Source organism: Pleurodeles waltl, chromosome 12 (assembly GCF_031143425.1).
Source record: "Pleurodeles waltl isolate 20211129_DDA chromosome 12, aPleWal1.hap1.20221129, whole genome shotgun sequence".
In the NCBI taxonomy this organism is placed as follows: domain Eukaryota; kingdom Metazoa; phylum Chordata; class Amphibia; order Caudata; family Salamandridae; genus Pleurodeles; species Pleurodeles waltl.
The window spans coordinates 183037627-183057195 of NC_090451.1; the positions used below are offsets into that span (position 1 = coordinate 183037627).

Here is a 19569-nt window from a genome sequence, read left to right on the forward strand (position 1 = left end):
ATTTGTCAGTAAAACTGCATGAAAAAATTTGCTTTCTGTAAATGACAATGAGCTACCACACAATGCTTTAATAGTATATTCGTGGCAGTGTGCCCCATATTGCACACCAGGTGGCTTCACACCACACCATGACTACTCCCCTGCCGACTGGGCGTGGCTCATTTGCTACACTTGTTCTTTGCTTGATGCTTGGATTTTTCACAATCCCTATAGCTTCAGAGATGTAACATTGATGGCAGCACCAACAACACTGTGAAAATTGTTCCAGCACCTCTGGGTATTAGGCGAGTAATTACCTTGGCGGCAGTCTAGTAAATATGTTTTACAAGTGCAAAAGAGTAAACCAATTTTGAACAGTTATGTTCAAGAGGTCCTCCTTAATTCTGGGAGTCCAAATAAGAGTCTCTAGAACACTGATTACCATGGTTTATGATAAACAAACGGATTTACTCTAGGACAGTCAGAAACAATTCCTTTGATAACCATTAATGATTGCAAAGAGGATCATTTTGAAAACATTGTAGCACAGCAAGCTTGCTAACGTGGATATTTTAATTACTAATGCGTTTCCAGGAAACACTTGGGAACCTATAACATAAAAGGTAATAGGCTACATAGTTTGGAAAATACGTAATCATTTTCGAATAAAATTATCTCTCCCCTGTGACATCACTGATGACATCTCAGATTACATGACTGAATAAATCAGTGGACTTGAAGTAATTCAACACGCTACACCTTTTTTCTATCACAAATCAACTGGTATTAGGCATAAGCTGCAGGACATGTACCATATTTGTCAACACACTTCCTTTTAGAAGATATGATCCTCTTTTGATGGGTATTCAGGTGCTTAAATGGGTCTATGGACATTAATGGGTTAAGCAACTTATTACGAGTTGAATACCCTCCAGAAGTGTTTGTTCATAATCTATCTTTGTGAGATCAGCCTGTGAAACACCACAGCTAACCCACATTTTTAAATTAGAAATTTTACATCTATGTATTAGCCACCGATAAGACATGTACAGCCATGCACTCTGGGCATTAAAATATACTACACACATTCCTAAATTAGTAGAATAGCATAATCCTAAAACTCACACTCTTGAGTTCAACCATTTCTGAGTGGATCATCCACATATCATACGTTCAACAATGGATAATGTCTCAAAATATTTAGGAAAGTTCTAGAAATAAATATCTATATCTTACAAACCACCAGTTTATGTATACATTTCTATAGCACTGTATGACAACTATTTAACATGTTCATGGGTCTGAACATCCACTGGTGGTTACTATATTGTAAACATAAGCATTAGCTTTTCTCACACATTTTTGGCAATAGGCTTTGGATTTAAGCCACAACCTACTTGAAACATGGCACTGCAACTCACATCAGTTGCGCTCAGTCTCTACCTTTAACATGGAACAATTCTTGCACTCAAACTTTACTGGTAGATAAACTGCACACCATATAACCTTTAGCATAAACCAGACTTGGATGCAGGGATGGGCCTTTTCCACTTTATACACACACATATTCATACAGTAAATCTATGCTGTATATTACTGCAGGCCCTTAACTACCAACTTGTTTTCTAAAATGATCTAAGGATTTATGGAGTAATATGAATAGGAGTATCATGGATGATGTACTCATTGATGACATCAGTGAAGATATGTGAAACGCGTGTTGGCTACATGATCTATCTGGACTGGTTGAAGAATGTGAAGACTGCAACTAAAGAAACCTTTTTAATCATATGGACTATTTATATTGATTAATGTAAATCTGGTTGCTCGGGGGGATATTATATTTATGATATGTGAAGTCATAAGTGACATATGTGAGGTCATGAGGTGTGCATGATGGGTGAGCAAATTATAGTTAGCTCACTGAATTGTAACAGACCATTTTAAAGGTTCTTTGGTTTTTAAACATAAGTAATGGGGTTACTTTAACTCCCACTTTTAACACACTTCAACCCTTTAACCTTTTTTTCAGTATACATATATATTTAGAGGCTTTCACTTTATACCAGGCTTGCCACAATTTGCTAGTTTTCTTTTTTCTAGCCATGTCCCGCCTTTTTATGTCTTTCTCGTTCCCCTTACTTGCGATCATCATTTATCGTCTTTCCAGCTGTATCGTAAAATAGTTATTATTCTATAAGAACATATATGGCATAGGTTTTTATGTTTTTCTGCTTCCCCTTGCACACAGAGGCTCATCATTTATCGTCTTTACAACTGTATCATTAAATAATCTCTATTCTACAAGAACATAGATATTATAGGCTATGATGAAACCTAGATTTTCTTACCATTGCTTACTTTCTATTACCTATGTCATGTAATGCTACATGTACCTATTTTGTAATTCTGATTTAAGCCTGTTTTCTGGTAATACATTATGTGGAACACCTTTAATTCTTCAGAAAATATGAATAGTTTAGTAAATGATTCATTCTGGTTCTTCAGGTATATTACCCAAGATCGCAGCCTCAAAATGTAAAGTGCCACCCTTAAGCCTTGGAAGTGCTATGCATGTTAAACCTTTGCACAGATAACCAAGGAGCTTGGTAAACAATTTTGGTACAGCCCTCTGGTCACATCCACCAAATAGTGTACAAATAATTTAATCTGACACGGTCTACCACCGATGACAAATCTTTGCCAAATTAAATCAGACTGCCAGCTACAACAGAAACCTTTAGAAAATCATATTGCTGACTAACAAATGGCATTGTAGTGCACAATACAACTGCTAATTAAGAATAGTGGTAGCCCTTCAGATCCCAATAGTAACTTTACAACTGGTTAGCATATAAGACCCCTTCTAGCAGCTCAAGCCAGTCTTTAATATTATCCCAGGTTTCAGTGTTTATCCTTAAGGAGGCTGACATTAGTAACTGAACTAATATGTGGAACTAACTTTCAAGTGTCATAAAGAAGGTCAGCATCACTTGAATTTCAGGTGGCTATCTATGCGCTCTCTTTCCACACATTGTTCGCCTCTAAATGAGTTAGGGATGCCCAGCCCCAAGAGGTGTTGTATCTTGAAGTCTCTGCTACACAAATTGCCACACTCACGAAGGTACTCAATCAAGCTAATCCTCTCCAACATCTATTATCATTTGCACCAGGGTGGGTGCTCTTGCACGTTTATCACTGTCTGATTGGGTAGTGTTTAAAAATTAGAATTTTTTTTCAGAGTGGCATCCCATGTTTTCTCACATAAACCATACTGCCTTCCAGAAAGATGAGTACCTACATGTGGAGGCTGTATGAATCACTGAGTGGATGTTCCCTGGAAGCACGATGTGTCCTGTAAGAGGCTCAATGTTCAGGCTGGGGTGTCCCGAGTGAGAAAACTGTGGTGCATCCATGGAAGGTCCTATGAAAGAAAATACAGAGTGGGTATTAGTTGCAACATAAATTAGTGTTTCGTAATGCAGCTTCTATTGCCATTCTAACTGTTAAATATTTTGTTTAATTGAAACTTGGTAGGATAAAGTGGGTTTAAAAACGGTTCATCAGAAAATTGACTCAAGTCCAGCCATGCTGCGTGATGTGTGATGTCTCCTCTTTTAGGTTCTGGATGTAGATCCAAATAAAAGAATATTAGTGATACTTAAGAGGTTTACTTGACTTGTGTGGAGTTTTAAGCCTATGTTCTGGCTGAATCACTGGCAAAAAGGGGTTACATACATTGTACAAAAGGATGGGTAAGAATGGAGAGCCTGTACACATGCCCTCAGGTTAGAATAGTCACACCTGTGACAAAACAAACGAGAGAGAGAAACATCTAAGACAGAGGTTTAGATGGGCAATAAAAACCAAAACAAGCAGCAATCAGAAGCAAAGTCAGGGAGAAAATAAAAAAATCAGCTGACTTGTGCAAAACAGTACTGGCTAAAAGTACACTGGCCGAATCCAAGAGCTCTTCTAAGAAGATCATGGCATAATGAGTGAAGGAGTACACAGTAGTAGTTCAAAAGAGCGACAATAACAATATATGAAGGCAATCAGTGTCAATAGTCGGAGTATAGGACAGACTTCTATAAGTGTGCACGCAAGGTGAAATCAAAGTAACTAGAGCGCAGCTGCTCACTGGAAGTCTGTAACACATATTCATAGAATCTGAGTTAGGTTAAAAGAACAGAGATGAAATGGAGCCCAGAGGATTCACTCAATCCATAAACATTAGATAACTTTCAACAACAATGCACCCAGTCACCAACATACGCCAACACCTGTGGCTCCCTACATCCAAACAATCAGCATCATATACCAGCATATCTATCATTGTATGTCAACTCACCAGACATCATGCATCCACACAATCAGTGTTTACCAATGTTCTTCAATGGCATGCCAAAAAGTTTGAGCTAGAATTAAGTAAGAATTTTGAAGTTGCAATCTTTGCAAATCACAAAATCATAGGGTTTGAGACCTCAGACTTCCCATTTGGTATGTACTAACACCAGCTTACGATTTGGTAAAGCCTAATTCCAATTGCAAAATGGGGGTTGCAGCACATACCAATTTGGAAGGTACATGAAAGAGGTGTTCCTTCCAATTTGCAAATCAGTTGGAACTATGGTCTCATACTATTGATCTGTTACCTAGACAGTGGTCCAGGTGATCACAGCCTACTCCCTCTGAAGTTTTCCAAAAAGTTAAACTTTTTCAAAGAAGCACAAGTTATTTTAAGGAGCGCAGACTGCTTTAAAGAAGAAAAAAGTATTTAGTTTGGTATGCAATGACAGGGATGATGGCCCGCTGTTCCTTGCAGACCACATCCCTGTCTTTGCAGCCAGTCACTGGTATTTGCAAATCTAGACCTGCCTAATGAATATTAGCTAGGCAGGTCGTTTGGTGACCATCCACCTTACGATTCCTCACTTTGTGCCCCGACTTATAAATCTTAGGTCAGTTCTCAAAATCAAATTCCATTTACTCAAAAAAAAAATGGTTTGCAATTTGCAACCACTTTATGAATGAACTTCATTCATGAACAGAACTGTCACCATACATCGAAACACAAACCATCATAAATGCACACATATAGTAACATACTATCTTAGATCCAACATTATATGCCAATATGTCAACTATCGTACACACCCCACACAAACCGCATTTTATAAAGCTCAGAGTTCTCACTTCAAATCTTTATCATGCCAGCATGTGAAAACAAAAGCTTTATCAAGTAAAATGGGGAAGTTATGATTGTCTTAGTACGGTGAGATTGGTCGTAAGTTAAAGTAACAACTTAGCTTAGAAATTTCTTTACTTTTTTGGGAGGAGTCAAATTTGTTAACCTTAACTCACTTTCAACTCTACAGTTTTAAGGAAATACATATCCATATTACAAAGCAGCAATAGTGTCTTTGTAGTTTATAGTTAGGTCTGAGTTTCAAATGAAGAGGCAGTTTTTAGTTTTTAAAAACTTTGGCACCATTCAATGAGTCTGCATAACACTTTCAATCATGTAATTGAACATGCTACAAAAATGTTGTATATGAAGTCATAAACAGTGCATGACAGGGCGTGAGTTATGATTAGTTTATCTAACCATAACTGGATAATTTCAGAGGGTTTTAGGTTTAGTTCTGTAACCTTATCTGCACTTTAGCTGTTTTTTTTCTAGTGTATAGCAGAGGTATTTTTTTTTATTTGTTCCCCTCTACTTGCATTCACATGGAAAATACCATTAACTATATTATTTTTTTTGCAGGGCAAGAGAGTCCCCACCATTTCAAATCTAGGATAATTGACATTCTGGGTGGTTTTCTAGTAAAGATGAGAGATACTGATGTGCTTGATGGGCAAAGACATACCTCCCAACAGCATTTCCTGTAGTAAACTGTCAATCCGGGTGACACCAAACAGTTTGGCAAACTGCATCTGTTCGATCATCTGCCAGGTGATGCTCTGCAGAGGTGGTAAAAGGAGGAGGATGTCGCTGAACCTCCCACGTGAATCATACTGGCGGTCATTGATATAATCCTCCAAGTTCACCTGCACCTGAAAACGCATGTTCTTCACCCTACCAGGATCAGTCAGTCCTTTACAGTCTAAGAGGAACAGAGATGGAAAAGACATTTAGAACACCACTTGGTGGGTCTTTTACAGAAATAAGCAGGCACTGTACATTTGGCACTAAAAATCAACATTTGTACTATACAGGTGAAATGTTTGAAAAGCATCTGTACTTTAAAGGGTTTCGACAAGAAGGCATAGCTAGAACATAAAGACGATCCCATGGAGAGTAGTGCAAGTATTTGAAGGTTACTCTTTTCAAACATATTGAGGATATTTCCTCTGTAAGTTAAAAGAAAGTAAATGCCAAAGCAGAGTCATTAGCTTTGGTAAAGCCCAAACATTGCTGCTCAGAGAATAAACAAAAACAACTGGATAACCGGGAACAAAGTGACATGGAGTCAATTTAATAATATATTTCCCCTGAAGCAAGCATCAAACATAGCTGTACATGCTTTTACTAGCTAGAGTCTGCTCCTTGAGTGCAATCATGGGTGCTATCATTATCTAATGATATTGATGTGCCATATCTGTTCTTGTCTATGGATTACTATAATATAGCAGATGTCAGTGCTTAATTTGTAAATAAGGAGGTGCCGGTGCTCAAAGCCCTTCTCTTAAGCACGAGGCTGCTGTAATTAAATCTGCCAGCACTGAATACTGAGGCAGCGTAATCCTAATCCTGAAGCCACCTCGGGCCTCTTCAATCCATTTACGGCCACCCCTGCCCATTCAGCTCATCCTGCAACTTTTTACTTTCTCCCTTTATGATGCTTTTTAGTTTTTCCTTCTTCCGTCTTTCCCATGTGTGTCTTTTGCTCGCAGCAAATGCTTGAGGCAGAAGAATAAGCCCCGGCCCTCACAAATAAGTGCCGGTGCTCAGCACCGGAAACAACAAGCACAAATTAAGCACTGGCAGACGTACATGCTTTGTACCTGCTGGAGGCATACCACTATGTTCGTAAAAGATAGAGGATCACTCTTTGCAGTGTGCAAGTTTGAGATGTCACCCAACCCCACTTCTTGTTTCAAAAAGGTTGGATTCAAACTGATGTGTTTTTACTTGTAAAGATGTTGAAGTTACTACACCTTTGAGTTTTGAAATAGTTGGAGGCAAAAAACTGTATTTTATACAGACTAGAAATTTTCAACATACTACTTTGCTGTATATATTCTCCATTATGTCCTATGTTTGTTCATGGCATTGCATTCTGTTGTACATGTATAGGATGCACATAAAAATGCATTTTACAAGTCACCATGAATGTCTTGAAAGTTAAAGGAGAATCACCACGTTTGATTTTAAGAAATGAGATCCACACTGCTGTTCTGCTCTCCCCTTGTACTGGCGCACTGTGTGCCATCTAGCTCCAGTGCAGACATGCACCATTGTGCAAGAGTGCCTGTATTAAAGGTAAGATTGTTTTTTGGGCAGGAATGCACACTTTCAGGCACATAAACAATCCTTAGAGGCTCATTCCTCTTTCTATGTGTGGTGCCGAATGCAGTACACATGGCAAGAGGAAGTAATGAGGAGAAAACATATATTTCTCCTTAAGCAAGGTTAGACCACTGCACACAATCAATTCTAGTATAACACAAATCTGTTACAATATGTAATGTCTGGTTTCCATTGGATAGATGAACAAACATGTACGTCGGTGTTCACATCAGTTTCCTTGACAAACGATGTCTTTATTTTCGAAAGCGTTGTATTTAAGTAAACAAAGTACTTCACTGCAGACACAGCCAACACGTGTTTCGTCACACTGGTGACTTTTTCAAGACTATTTGGGCGTAATAATGGCACAACAAAGTCAATAAGTCAATCATGAAGGTAGTATAAGTCTTTGCGTCTGAAATTGGGCTATTAGTGATAAATACTAAACTAAACTATGCAAAGTGGCTTTGTGTGGCTTAGTAAATTCCAAAATGATTACGGGTCAGGCTGAGCCACAAAAATTATGCAACCCTGGCACAAAATCATAGTAAATCTAGGCCCATATCTTTGTAAATATGAAGCATATCTGCTCTCTCCCTCTCACGCAAGGCACCACAATAAGTTCCCTTGATGAGCTGCTTAGCATGAAATAATAAATATGTTCCTTGGTCTTTTTTTTAGCTCTGGGCTATCTACTTTTTTGTCTCCATTTATCATGAATGCAGGATCTTTGTACTGCTAGATCAACTCAATCTTCACCTAGAGGACATGTTAAATTATTTTTTTAATGTTTTATGTTCCAAACACAGCAATATAATAAACAGGCAATGCATATGCAGTTTGTAAAGGACCCTTTAGGTATATTGTGAGAATTCATGTCTTTAATAACTGAAAAGATACTCTCCTAAGGGGGAGGGGGGTATTTGTTTATATTGTACTAAAATAAAACTATTACTACATATCAAGCCAAAGCATACTGGTGTGTGTAATTAGTCTATTACAATAGTAATAGAGTGACAAAAAACTATTGTACTTGTCCATGATTCTATTAACAGCAACAGCCAAAAACAACTATATTTTTTATCACTGGATATGATTCACCTGCCAACAAGAGAAATCAACAGGTATTTCTTGCTTAAGGTGGTCTATCAGTGCCTTTGGTGTTTCGTAGTTGGATCATCACAGTGTCCCGCTATGTCAAGAAGGCATGGCTGTTGTGCTTCCTCTGCTGTGAGGCTTTCGTTGTCCCTGCAATCCTCCATTTACATAGCTCCCTGTGCCACTGTTCACATGACAGGGTGTGAAAGGACTTGCAGCTTTCGGCAATAAGGCATTTTCCCAAGAGTAGGGCTAAATCAATGACTCTGTCTGGTAGTTGCGTTTATTAGGCTGTAGTGTCATGCCCAGAAGACTAAACCAGGACTGAAGTCAACACAAATGTCTATTAAGCAGAGAACGACTCCTGAACATATGAATTAGATCCGCACCTGGTGACAGGCATCTTGGGCGGAAATGGGGGGGGTGTCTGTCTCTCTCTCTCTCTCTCTCTCTCTCTCTCTCTCTCTCTCTCTCTCTCTCTCTCTCTCTCTCTCTCTCTCTCTCTCTCTCTCTCTCTCTCTCTCTCTCTCTCTCTCTCTCTCTCTCTCTCTCTCTCTCTCTCTCTCTCTCTCTCTCTCTCTCTCTCTCTCTCTCTCTCTCTCTCTCTCTCTCTCTCTCTCTCTCTCTCTCCCCCACTTTCTCTCTCTCTTCCTCTTTCTCTTTCTCTCTCTCTCTCTCTCTCGCCCGCCCGCCCGCCTCACTCAGGGCCCAATCTCTGCACGGCGCACACTCTGCAGTGCACCATGCATAGATTCAGTCATGAGCACAGAGGCTCTGCCACAAGTGCGGTACGTTTACTATACGTAAGTATCTTGGTGAATCGGGCCCAATATATTAAGGCTTTACATAGCCGGATAGTGACTGTTTAGAGACTGAACAATTCACAGATGCTGTGTTTTACAGACATATCACCGCAATATCTGCCCGTGTCATTTACTAGACCTTCTGTTGATACACTTTCCTTATCCTTCTATTTCTGTGACGCTATTATTTCTGACATTTTCTTTGCTCCATTTACTTCAGAAGCCACTGTTATACTTCAGCTGACTTTTCATGCCACGAATATTCCCACGAACCTTGGAAGAGTCTACAGGAGGAAACACGTGTGTCTGTTTAGCATAAATTACAAAGTTATACACAGCAGCTGAATTATGCTGTAAATGAACACGTTAGTTCAAAGAAGAAAGTTGCTTGTGATTTACTACTGAAGAAAAGTTTTAAAGCAACCAACGGAGAACTTGTAAGGACTTGTCTACTTAATAACTGTTACACCATATTTACAAGTATTATCTAACCCATGTGTGCGCCAATATTGCTGTAATTATTGCAGGTAACAATGATAGATGAGAATAATATGTGTAGACGCCGAGGGATTAAGGATGTTCAATGTGTGAAGATGTGTTGTATGACGTTGAAACGTGCATTTCTAGGTATTATCTCAGGGTAAGCCAATATTTGAATCCATTGCTTATCTGAGATAGAAGTGCAGGTCCCATTCCCATGATTCCTTACGGACATTAAAATCAAAGCCTGCCATCTGTATCAGTGCTACCTATAATCTTGTTACTGCTTTGTAAGCGTCCCCTATGGTCAGCAAGTTCTCCAATACTTGGTGTGTTGGGCGTGGTTCAAGCTGGTGGGTGGCTGTACAGTTCTAAGTTTAGTAATCAATTATAAAAATCATAAAACTGTCCTGGTGGTATGGGAGAGTCTTGACAGAATGTCTCAAGTGTATGGCAGCTGTAATGTCTTGACGGTGACCAGTTATGAGCAGCACTCGGTATATTTGTAACACATCGTTATTATATTGACAGGGGAGCTTGGTCTGCTTCACGCTCCTTCGCTCAATCCATTTCCCCTATCTGACTTCTCCCTTCCTTTTCCTAATCACTCCTCTTTCTCCTAATTCCATTTACATGCAGGGTCCTAGTGCCTGCATGTGATTATCTCACTACAACAGCCATTGTCTGTTATCAAATCTCTCAACATTGTGATCTCTGCCTTCACCCATATTCACCTCTCTGAAAAGGAGAATACTTCAAGTTGTGGAAAGTGCCACATTGAGCGGTATTGGGAAAACATAGACTGTAAACCTATTTTATCAATCCAGGTTCGAGCTCCCATTGAGATGCATACTGAAAGTATCTAATTCCACTTCAGTGAGTCGAATGCATTCTGCATGACAATAGACATCACCACTGAGTTGTCTTTCTGAGATGGAGGGCTAAATAAGAGTTGGAATAATTGGGTGCAGTGCTCCAAGATGGAACAAACCCAGACTGGTATGGGTGTGTCAGTGTTTGTAACCATAGCAATAAGCCAATCACCAGACTTTTACGCACAACTTTATAGTTGATATTACGCATCGTTAATAGGCGATATGAGTTGATTTCCAGTGTGTCAAGCTTGGGACTTGTGCAAAGTTACTAGCAGTGCCTCCCGGACCATGAAGGCAGCTCACCTCGCTTACAGGCCTCCATGGATACTGTATATAAACGAGGGCCAAACATAGACCTGTATATCTTATGGAACTATGATGGAAAGCCATTTGTGTCAGGAACCATGCCAGTGGCAAGCTCTTTGATTGTCCTCTTCAATTCAGCTAATGTAATTTGGCCATCAGTTAACTCTGTGTACTGACGGCACAGAGAAACCAACTGTCCGTAATCCAAGAAGTGCCACTTCCTATGTTCAGGACATGATTGTAAACAGCACTTTATTATACTTGTGTAGTTCTTCACTAAGCTGAGTCTGTGTATTAACAACAACTCAAAAAAAAAAGTGAACTTGCATGATTGGGTACTGGGCATGCTCTTCTTTCAAAAGATATGCAACAATAGTTTAGTTTTAGCAGATTACAGTGTTGTAGTGTCAGACACTGTCAAGATAAGTGGAGGGATTGGCGGTCTATAGCATCCAGGTATGTCCTCCTGGTTTTCACCAATACTAGTCTGGTATGGGTGGAATGTGAGTCGGTTATTTCTAGCCATCTGAGCTCTGAATCAAGCCTCTGAACATCTTTAGTCAATGTCTTAGGGACCCCATAAGAATACAACCTGTAAACAGATTGAACACTTCCCACTCTACCCCCAAGGATCCAACAGTTCTGCTTTTTCATCAAAATATTGGGTGGTTTGTGTCCTGATTTCTTTCCTGAATGGAATATCTTGCTGTGCCTTGGGCTGGAAGCACCAGGAGGGTGTAGAGGTAAGTGACCCACTTCATTTCATATGTAAAAGAACCTAGCAAATGTGCAGCATAAGTGTTCAGTCGAGACAGCGGCTGGAGGGACATGTCCAGCAGTGAATGTATGTCATGGACAGGGTAATAATGTATGATCTCCCTGTTCCATCAGTAGTGTGATCGCCACAGATGAGAGAGCCCCATTGTGCATCTATAAGCCAAGCCCATCTGCCACCCTAATCACCTGCATATTTAGCACAGGAGGTCTGGTTCTCTCCATGTCACAGTTAAAAGTCCCCAGAACAAAAGGATGGCATGTCGGATTGCCCTGAAAAGTTGACAATCTGCCAAAGAATGAGAAGTGTGAAGGTAGGGGCATAAATATATGTAATGTCAAGGGCCCAACGTTAATATTTCCTGTAATGATTATGTATCTGCTTCCTTTATCACAGTCTGTTGTAAATGATGTAAATCATAGGGGAGGCCTGGCTGGATCCACATCAACACACCCCATGCATAAGAGGTGTTGGAGATGTTGAAGACCTGACATTTCCCTTGTTTTTGTATGCGAACCACCTCACTGCCATAGAAATGAGTTTCATGTAGAAGGGCAATATCAATGCCACATCTGTGCAAGTAAGTGTAAATCCTGCGCCGTTTAAGCATACTCCCCCCATTCCCTAGCTGTTCCAGGAACAGTATTCTATGTGTGTCATTTGTCGTATCTAGGGTTAAAGTCTCAGGTCTTAGGCCTTACAAGCCAGTGTGCAGTGATGGATCCATGATGTAGGCAGCGACCGACTGACCCTGCTCCCAAATAACAATAAAATAAACCTGATGCAGTAAAACCAAAACCAAGCACTAGAACCAAGAACCCCCATCCCTGGACCCGGATCCTAACCATCTAGATTCTACTCAAGAGTACACTAAACAAACAATTGCACTGGGATTGCTTAGATTCCCAGCCTTGTAAGTGATACTAAAGGAGGGTGCTCTCTAACACAAGAAAGTAAAGATTTTTACTCTTAGCTCCACAATCCTATGGTTGCTGGTGCTAGACTTTTGTATGTTGCCAAAACAAATCTGCTGTGACACCCCCATAGAGTCAAGCAAACAAGGATCACCATGTGTTACCTTTACAACATGTCGCTCGAAATTTCAGGTCAGTCAGGAAGAGACCCATAGTGAGAAACCACGACATTCACATCACCACATCTGCTGACATAGAGGTAACCTTTGGCAGCCAGAAGTCTGTATCTGTGTCTCAATCATGATTGTTCGTCATACTCCTTAGGTCTGCTTCAGAGTTTTTGCTCCCAGTTCCAATCTCTGATCTCCAGGTTAGAACTCATCCCAGAACTTCTTCTTGTTCAGTAGCAGGTTGCTCCTCTGAGGATTTCAAAAAGGGCAAATGGAGTGGGTTATTTCCTTCTACAGATAGGTCTCCACATGTGGATCTGATGTTATCTTCTTCCATTGTTGTCTATGTGTCTTTAACCCTGTTAAACTGTTTATGTTGTCTGCATGTAACGGTGACAAGGCCCAGCAACCAGGTCTATTTTGAGTTCAAGCGCATGGTGGAAAGACAGTGTCTAATTTAACCGGATTGAGGGATTCCCTCGGCATGGGGGGTTTGATAACACAGGGCAAAAGCTGGTTCTTTTATCCAGTAGAGCCAGTGCCAACCTCACACCCACTCCATTGTGGAGCACTTCTGCTTTACTCATAGCATGTAGAAGCCAGGGTCAACAAGGGTGCAATTGTGAAACACTAAAGAGGCAGAGGTTAGATAAACCCAATGTACGAGTTTCATTCCTGGATTCTGCATTAGTCCATCTAGACCAGGAACTGTAATTTATTATGCAATGTTTTTTAGACACATGGTTGTTCCTGTTGGCAATGGGATTCGCGATTTGTGCAGAAAACCCTCACTTTCCGATAGTGGCGTCAGTCAAAAGGGAAGAGGTGGGTCTCATGTTCCTCTCTCAACGTTCAGCATCTCTTGGAAACCCCTTGGTCCAGGCCTCTCTCCTGCATCAAACATCATCAAATGGGGATCCTTTGTGTTTCCCTTCAGGCCCACAACCACAACGAAATCCCCCTAAAGGGACCAACATCATCACCGTAGGTTATGTCCACAAAGGTATCAGAGGTGTAGTGTCTTCTGACCCTGAAGACCGCTACTGGCACAGGTTGGTCCATTTCCGCATCTTTGGGGGAAAGTCTTAAGGTGTGATGCCCAGCCCGGCATCTGTGGAAAGCATCTTGTGCATCTCCCAGGTGCAGGCTCTCTAAACAGTAAAAGTGTGCACAGTGCCTTGTGTTTATAAGCAACCCTCTATGACCAACTCTGAGGCCTCGTGTTTTGTCTCCCACAGTGCTGCTCCTCCTCAGCCACTGGGTCAGGAGTGCTATTGCATGCGAGTGGCCAGTTTTGTGTTCTGGGCCTGCCTGTGGGTAGTGTAAGATAGGGGAAAGATCTTTTGGTTATCAGTCAGTTTTCTGTCTTAGGGGGCTGTGTTTCATACCGCCATGTGAACTTGCTCTTCGGGGTTACCCCTGGTCAATCTCTTTATGCCAATGGTAGGATAGGCCCTGATCCTACTGCCTGCTGTGGTGGGTACATCTTTCCAAGGTTCTTGTAGGTCTCCACCTTAGATCAAGGCTGTGTCCTCTTTTAGGTCGCCCCAGCTCCAGCGTCATTCCAACACAGCTCACCCTGGTTGTGGAGTGTTGTTGGCAGTTTCACCAGTATCATGGATGAGAGTTTGGCTGCACAACTAGGTACTTTAGAAGGATTTTAAGCTGGGGCCTGGCAGATGTTAATCTTGCTACTGCTCTCACATTTCACTTGGGTTTGCAGGACATGCTAAATTCATATTCATCATCTTTAATACAGGGCATGGCTATTTTAGATATCTATCATATTGTTTCCTGTCTAATTTACACAGCAGGGCATTTGCTGGATCCTATGTTTACAAATATATACCTGGAGCTCAGGCCTGACAGCCTATGCCATTGTCATGGATGGATCATTTTGTATCCTTTTCTCATTACCTTTTGATGGGAATCGGACATAAACCCAAGGCTGGACCACAAGATCTGTGCCTTACTCTTGATTCAAAATCGCTCAGACCAGTCTTCGTGAGGCACAGTCGAACCCACTGTCCCTGTACCTCAGTAAAGAGGTGTTAGAGGTAAACACAGTAGCCTCTAATTTTAACAATTGGATCTCTAACTCTTTTCAGTTGTTTGCCCCACAGAAGCCATTCTTGGGAGTCGGTAGGAGACCTTCAGTTCCATGGTTTTTAGAGGAGTTGTGCATGACAAACAGACAGTGCACAGTTTTAGAATGTAAACAGAGAGCTTTCTGTCACCCAGAACATTAGAGAATCACCAGAACAACTATTAGACAGTCCAACAAGCAGATTCAAGCTGCACATTGCTACTACTTTAGTAATAAAATAGCGGTAACGAAAAACCCGTTATGAACTAATGAACTATTCAACATCATCAACATTTTTTTTTTTTTTTTTTTTTTTTTTTTACATTTTATGGCACTCTCAGCCTATCATTCCTTCACAAGAACTGTGCAACAATCTTTCATCCTTTCTTTACAATTGATTACATCTACAGTAATTTTGACAATCATCTTCCTATACTCTTCTTTAACAGCTGGGATACTCTTTTTACTGTTCCTAATGGTACTTCACATCTCGAGATAACCATTGTACTGACTGAGCTGGATTCACTGCAGGATTCACAGACTGGAACAAGAGCTGTCAGAAGGAACCTTGAATCCTTTGTCTCTATACAGATGGAATTTCATCTGGGCTCTTCACAAAAATCTGCACTAATCAAAACTGAAAAGTTGCCTTATTGGTATGGCATTAGGAGTGGTCAAGCTCTGTATCCTGCACGACTGGAAATCTCCTAACTCACCGACTGTAGAAAAATGACATAATACCTGGGCAATAGTATATTCAAATGAATGTGTGGTTTACAGGATGAATAATCAACTGGCAAAATCTGGCTAGATCTGGGACGCTTATTTCATCTGATGCAATGTATCTCATGGACACTTTAGTGTCATGGATGAACACTGTTTTGGGTCGTGAATCGGAAGGTACTGTTGGATCTTGAATCCAGACTGGTCATACTGAGGGAAGGCTTTTTCTCATTGTCTTGAACTGTAATGACAGCCTTATGCGGTGCTACCTCTCACAGTTACATATGATTGTTTGTATCCTTGTCTATTTTTCTCTAAAGAATGCTAATGTTTATCACGCTCCTTGTTAACATTGGCACCTGCAGCTTTGGAAAAACAAGCTTTCACATGGCAGATTAGAACATACAGAAAGAATGTGGCCTTCACTCAGGCCAAATTAAAATGAACACAAATAAACTTTAACTTTAATATGCTTTAAATGTTATACTTGTGGAATATTAAATGATTATAAAAAATAACATTTCTAAAATACTATAACAGACATTCTTGCAAACGAGGATTAAATGTGGCATACAGGAAACACTAAATTCATTGTGCACTTTTACTTATATATTTCAGTGCACTGTGTTTACAAATACCTTTTACACACTACAAAAAGAAAAATAACCACCCCTTCTTCTCACTTTTTAAGAGGCATAACGGCACAGCCAAGTTATGGTCCTTCATTAGTATTACAAAATCTCGGAAGATTTATTATATAGAGCCTGTATGTGAACGTTTGATTGTTGGGTGCATTTCAACTGTCTCAAGCTTAAAGTTGATTTGACAGAGGTGGTTCTTCTTCGAGAAAACACCCATTTCAGGTCTAATGTGCTGGCTGTATGAGCATGGAGTAGCTCCTGCACAAATGTCATCAGTGCAGAATAGGGATATTATCCTTGATCACAAATTGTCAATGACCAAGGAAGTGCAAAAGGTGTCAGCCACTTTTCTGTCATCCTAATAATGCTAAGAAAGATCTTCAAGTTCCTTCCGTTAAAGGGCCAAATATATTGTCATCCAAGCTCTCATTATGCGAAGGCTAGATTATGGGAACTAGTAGTAGGGAGTAGTTTGGTATCTCTTCCCCCTTACTGGCCAAGTTACAAATGATTCAGAGCTAGATGATACTGGACCTGTCCAGGAAGGCTCATATTTCTCAATCTCTTTGAGACCAACACTGGCTCCCAGTTCCTAAGAAGGCTATGTTAAAGACCTTATATCTGTTCCAGAGTGAGCAAATCCTGTTCTATCGCTCTAAGCGCCATTTGCACTCAGCAATACATACAATCCCTAAGATATTTTGCAGCTGTCAAGGAGGTTGTGCCTTTCTGTATTTGGCACCTACACAATCAAATAGGCTGCCTCTAGCTATTCAATAAGTGCCTCGTTTCTCTATGTTTAAAAAAGCTGAAACTTGCGATTATTTGTGGCTTGCTCTTCTTTTCAGTTTTCTCCATACTTCCCAGTGCTAGTGTAGGGTTCATTTTTGGGTATCAGAGTTCTTTATACATTTCCAAACAGTATCATAATACTAACAATAGCATATCAGAAAAAGGCGAAATAAGGGAGGAGAGATATGAAACATAAGCAAATGGAGAAAGCAGGGATGAAAAGACTGCTAGTGTGTGATAGACACAGAACGTTTAGGGTGGTGCAAGAAAGGCATTTTCAGGAAAACGATCATCTTTTACATGATGTCTCATGTCAATGTTTTCCTATCTTTTTTGCTGGCTTTACAACTCTGTGCACTTCAGCCCTGCAGAACAAGAGTAATGTGCATGAGGTTCCCCTTTAAACATGTAGAAATTGGCATGTTATGCTGTTATGTTATTTTGTTGTGTTGTTATCTTGTCTTGTGTTTTTATCTTGTGTTGTATTATTACTGTGTCCTGTTATCTTATCTTGTAATCTGACTTGTTATCATGCCATGTGCTCCCTTGCCATCTTGTCTTATCTTGTCATGTTGTCTTTTCTTGACTCATCATGTTGTTATCTCATCTTATTACCTTGTCATGTTATCTTGTCCTAACTCGTTTTGGTATCTTTTTTTTAAATATAGATTTTTATTAGGAAAGGTGATACTCAGCTATAATAAAACAAAACACATTAAATGGAGTCAGAGGAAGCACACACCAAAATTCATAAAGTACATAAGTTACTCCCCTCCCTGGTAAAATCATCCATAAGGTCTTATACCCCACCCTCCTTACTAGCCCTCCTCCACTGCCTTAATCCATGGCGTTAAATCACAATGTCCTCACTGACAAGAGAGAGAAAATTCCCCTCCCCCAAAGAAACCTTTCCTGTACCACCCTGTCCCTTACCCTTTCTCCTACAGTGACTGTGCTAACTTTTTGCAAAGCGTTTGTCGTAAGACACCCGTGGTCCAGCTGGTCCATTCCTAATCATGACAGGGTAGCATACCTTTTTCCATCCTACACCCTATCTGCCCTTACTTCAACTATATTTTGCTGGCCCAATCTCTACAATTTCCTTTATAAATACTATACCTATCCTTCGTGCATAGTACCAGGCTTCTCGTTGGCTAACTTTCCTCATTTTTGTATCCTATTGCTAGAAACTGGGCCCTACAGAGGACTTCTAATGAGTAGTGATCAATGACCGTGAAGTAAGTGCTGCTATAAAATGAAGCTCTCTGCTTTTGGGGTTTTGAGAAAATGGTGATATACTAGGCCAAAAAGGCTACTCTTGGTGAGGGGTAACTATTCTCTTTAATGGTTCGCTTACCCCAATAAATACCCTCACCCAGTAAAGTGTAAGGATGTTGCAGGCCCAAAACATATTAATGGCTTATTAAAATGAAATGTTGAGCATATGTTTGATTTGTGCATTGCATTGTGTATTTGCCTTATTAATTGAAAGCCTTAACTTAACAGAGGTCTTGGCCTAGTTGAACGGCCTCATGCCAATCTGTATTTCTTAAACACTTAATAAAATGGCTGTCGTAGAGAATTAAACTGTGATTTTCCACTGTACTGACAAATGTGCTCATAACTAAAAGTCTTTTTCATGAGAACTGCTTACTAGATGATGTTGTTCCTGTAGTTGTTTAGGACTGACCTTCTCAGGAGGAGAACAATAACCACACTGACTGGAGTATAAGCTGCAACAATATTGTTACCTGACGAGCCGAATGATCACAATATCACATAGGGGACCAATCATTGACATGTGAACCGTGTACTAGCAGAAACATGGATTTGATGTTTTAGTTTTGTTGCACAAAATGTGAACGTGCAATCCCTTGACCAATAGGGAATTGGGAAGTAGTTTTAGGAAATCTAACTTAACTGGACTGCACTGAGAAGAGGCCACCATTCCATTCACCACCCGCATTTTGCTCATTTTATCTTGCCATAAGGCTAGTATTTTCTGAGCGTATTGAGAAGAGACTTGCTAACTTTAATGCTTAAAAGAGACTTTGCCTTTTCTGAACTCTGATGCTGAATCCTGATGCCTTTCTGACCAGACTGATGTCCTGAGGACGAAGACTGACACTGCTTGCTGATCAATACTAAGGATAGGTACTATGAATTAGAATGTTGATTATTATGTCTATTTGCTTTTGTTTCTAGGTACCAACCGCACTATTTTGATAGAGCCATAGTTGGATGTTTTTCCAAATTTGTGTTGACTTAAATCGTTTTGCATGAAGCCCAACAGGCTAATTCTGATCAGGTGTTAGTTAAGGTTCTCACTAATAAAGTTCAATAGAGAATAACAACTGATGTATTTTCCTTGCTGAATATAATGTATGTAATATCGTTTGCACAATTATTCT

At 40.2% G+C, this 19569-nt stretch overlaps 1 protein-coding gene across 1 annotated transcript in view; it reads right to left on the minus strand.

The window, feature by feature from the left end:
- LOC138268099 (hepatocyte nuclear factor 4-beta-like) overlaps window positions 1-19569 on the minus strand; it is a 237087-nt gene that overhangs the window by 15182 nt on the left and 202336 nt on the right. The window contains exons 8-9 of the mRNA XM_069217474.1: window positions 5853-6089; window positions 3281-3403 (exon numbers count right to left, since the gene is read on the minus strand). Coding sequence (XP_069073575.1) covers window positions 3281-3403; window positions 5853-6089 — 360 coding nt within the window. The remainder of the gene's footprint in view (window positions 1-3280; window positions 3404-5852; window positions 6090-19569) is intronic.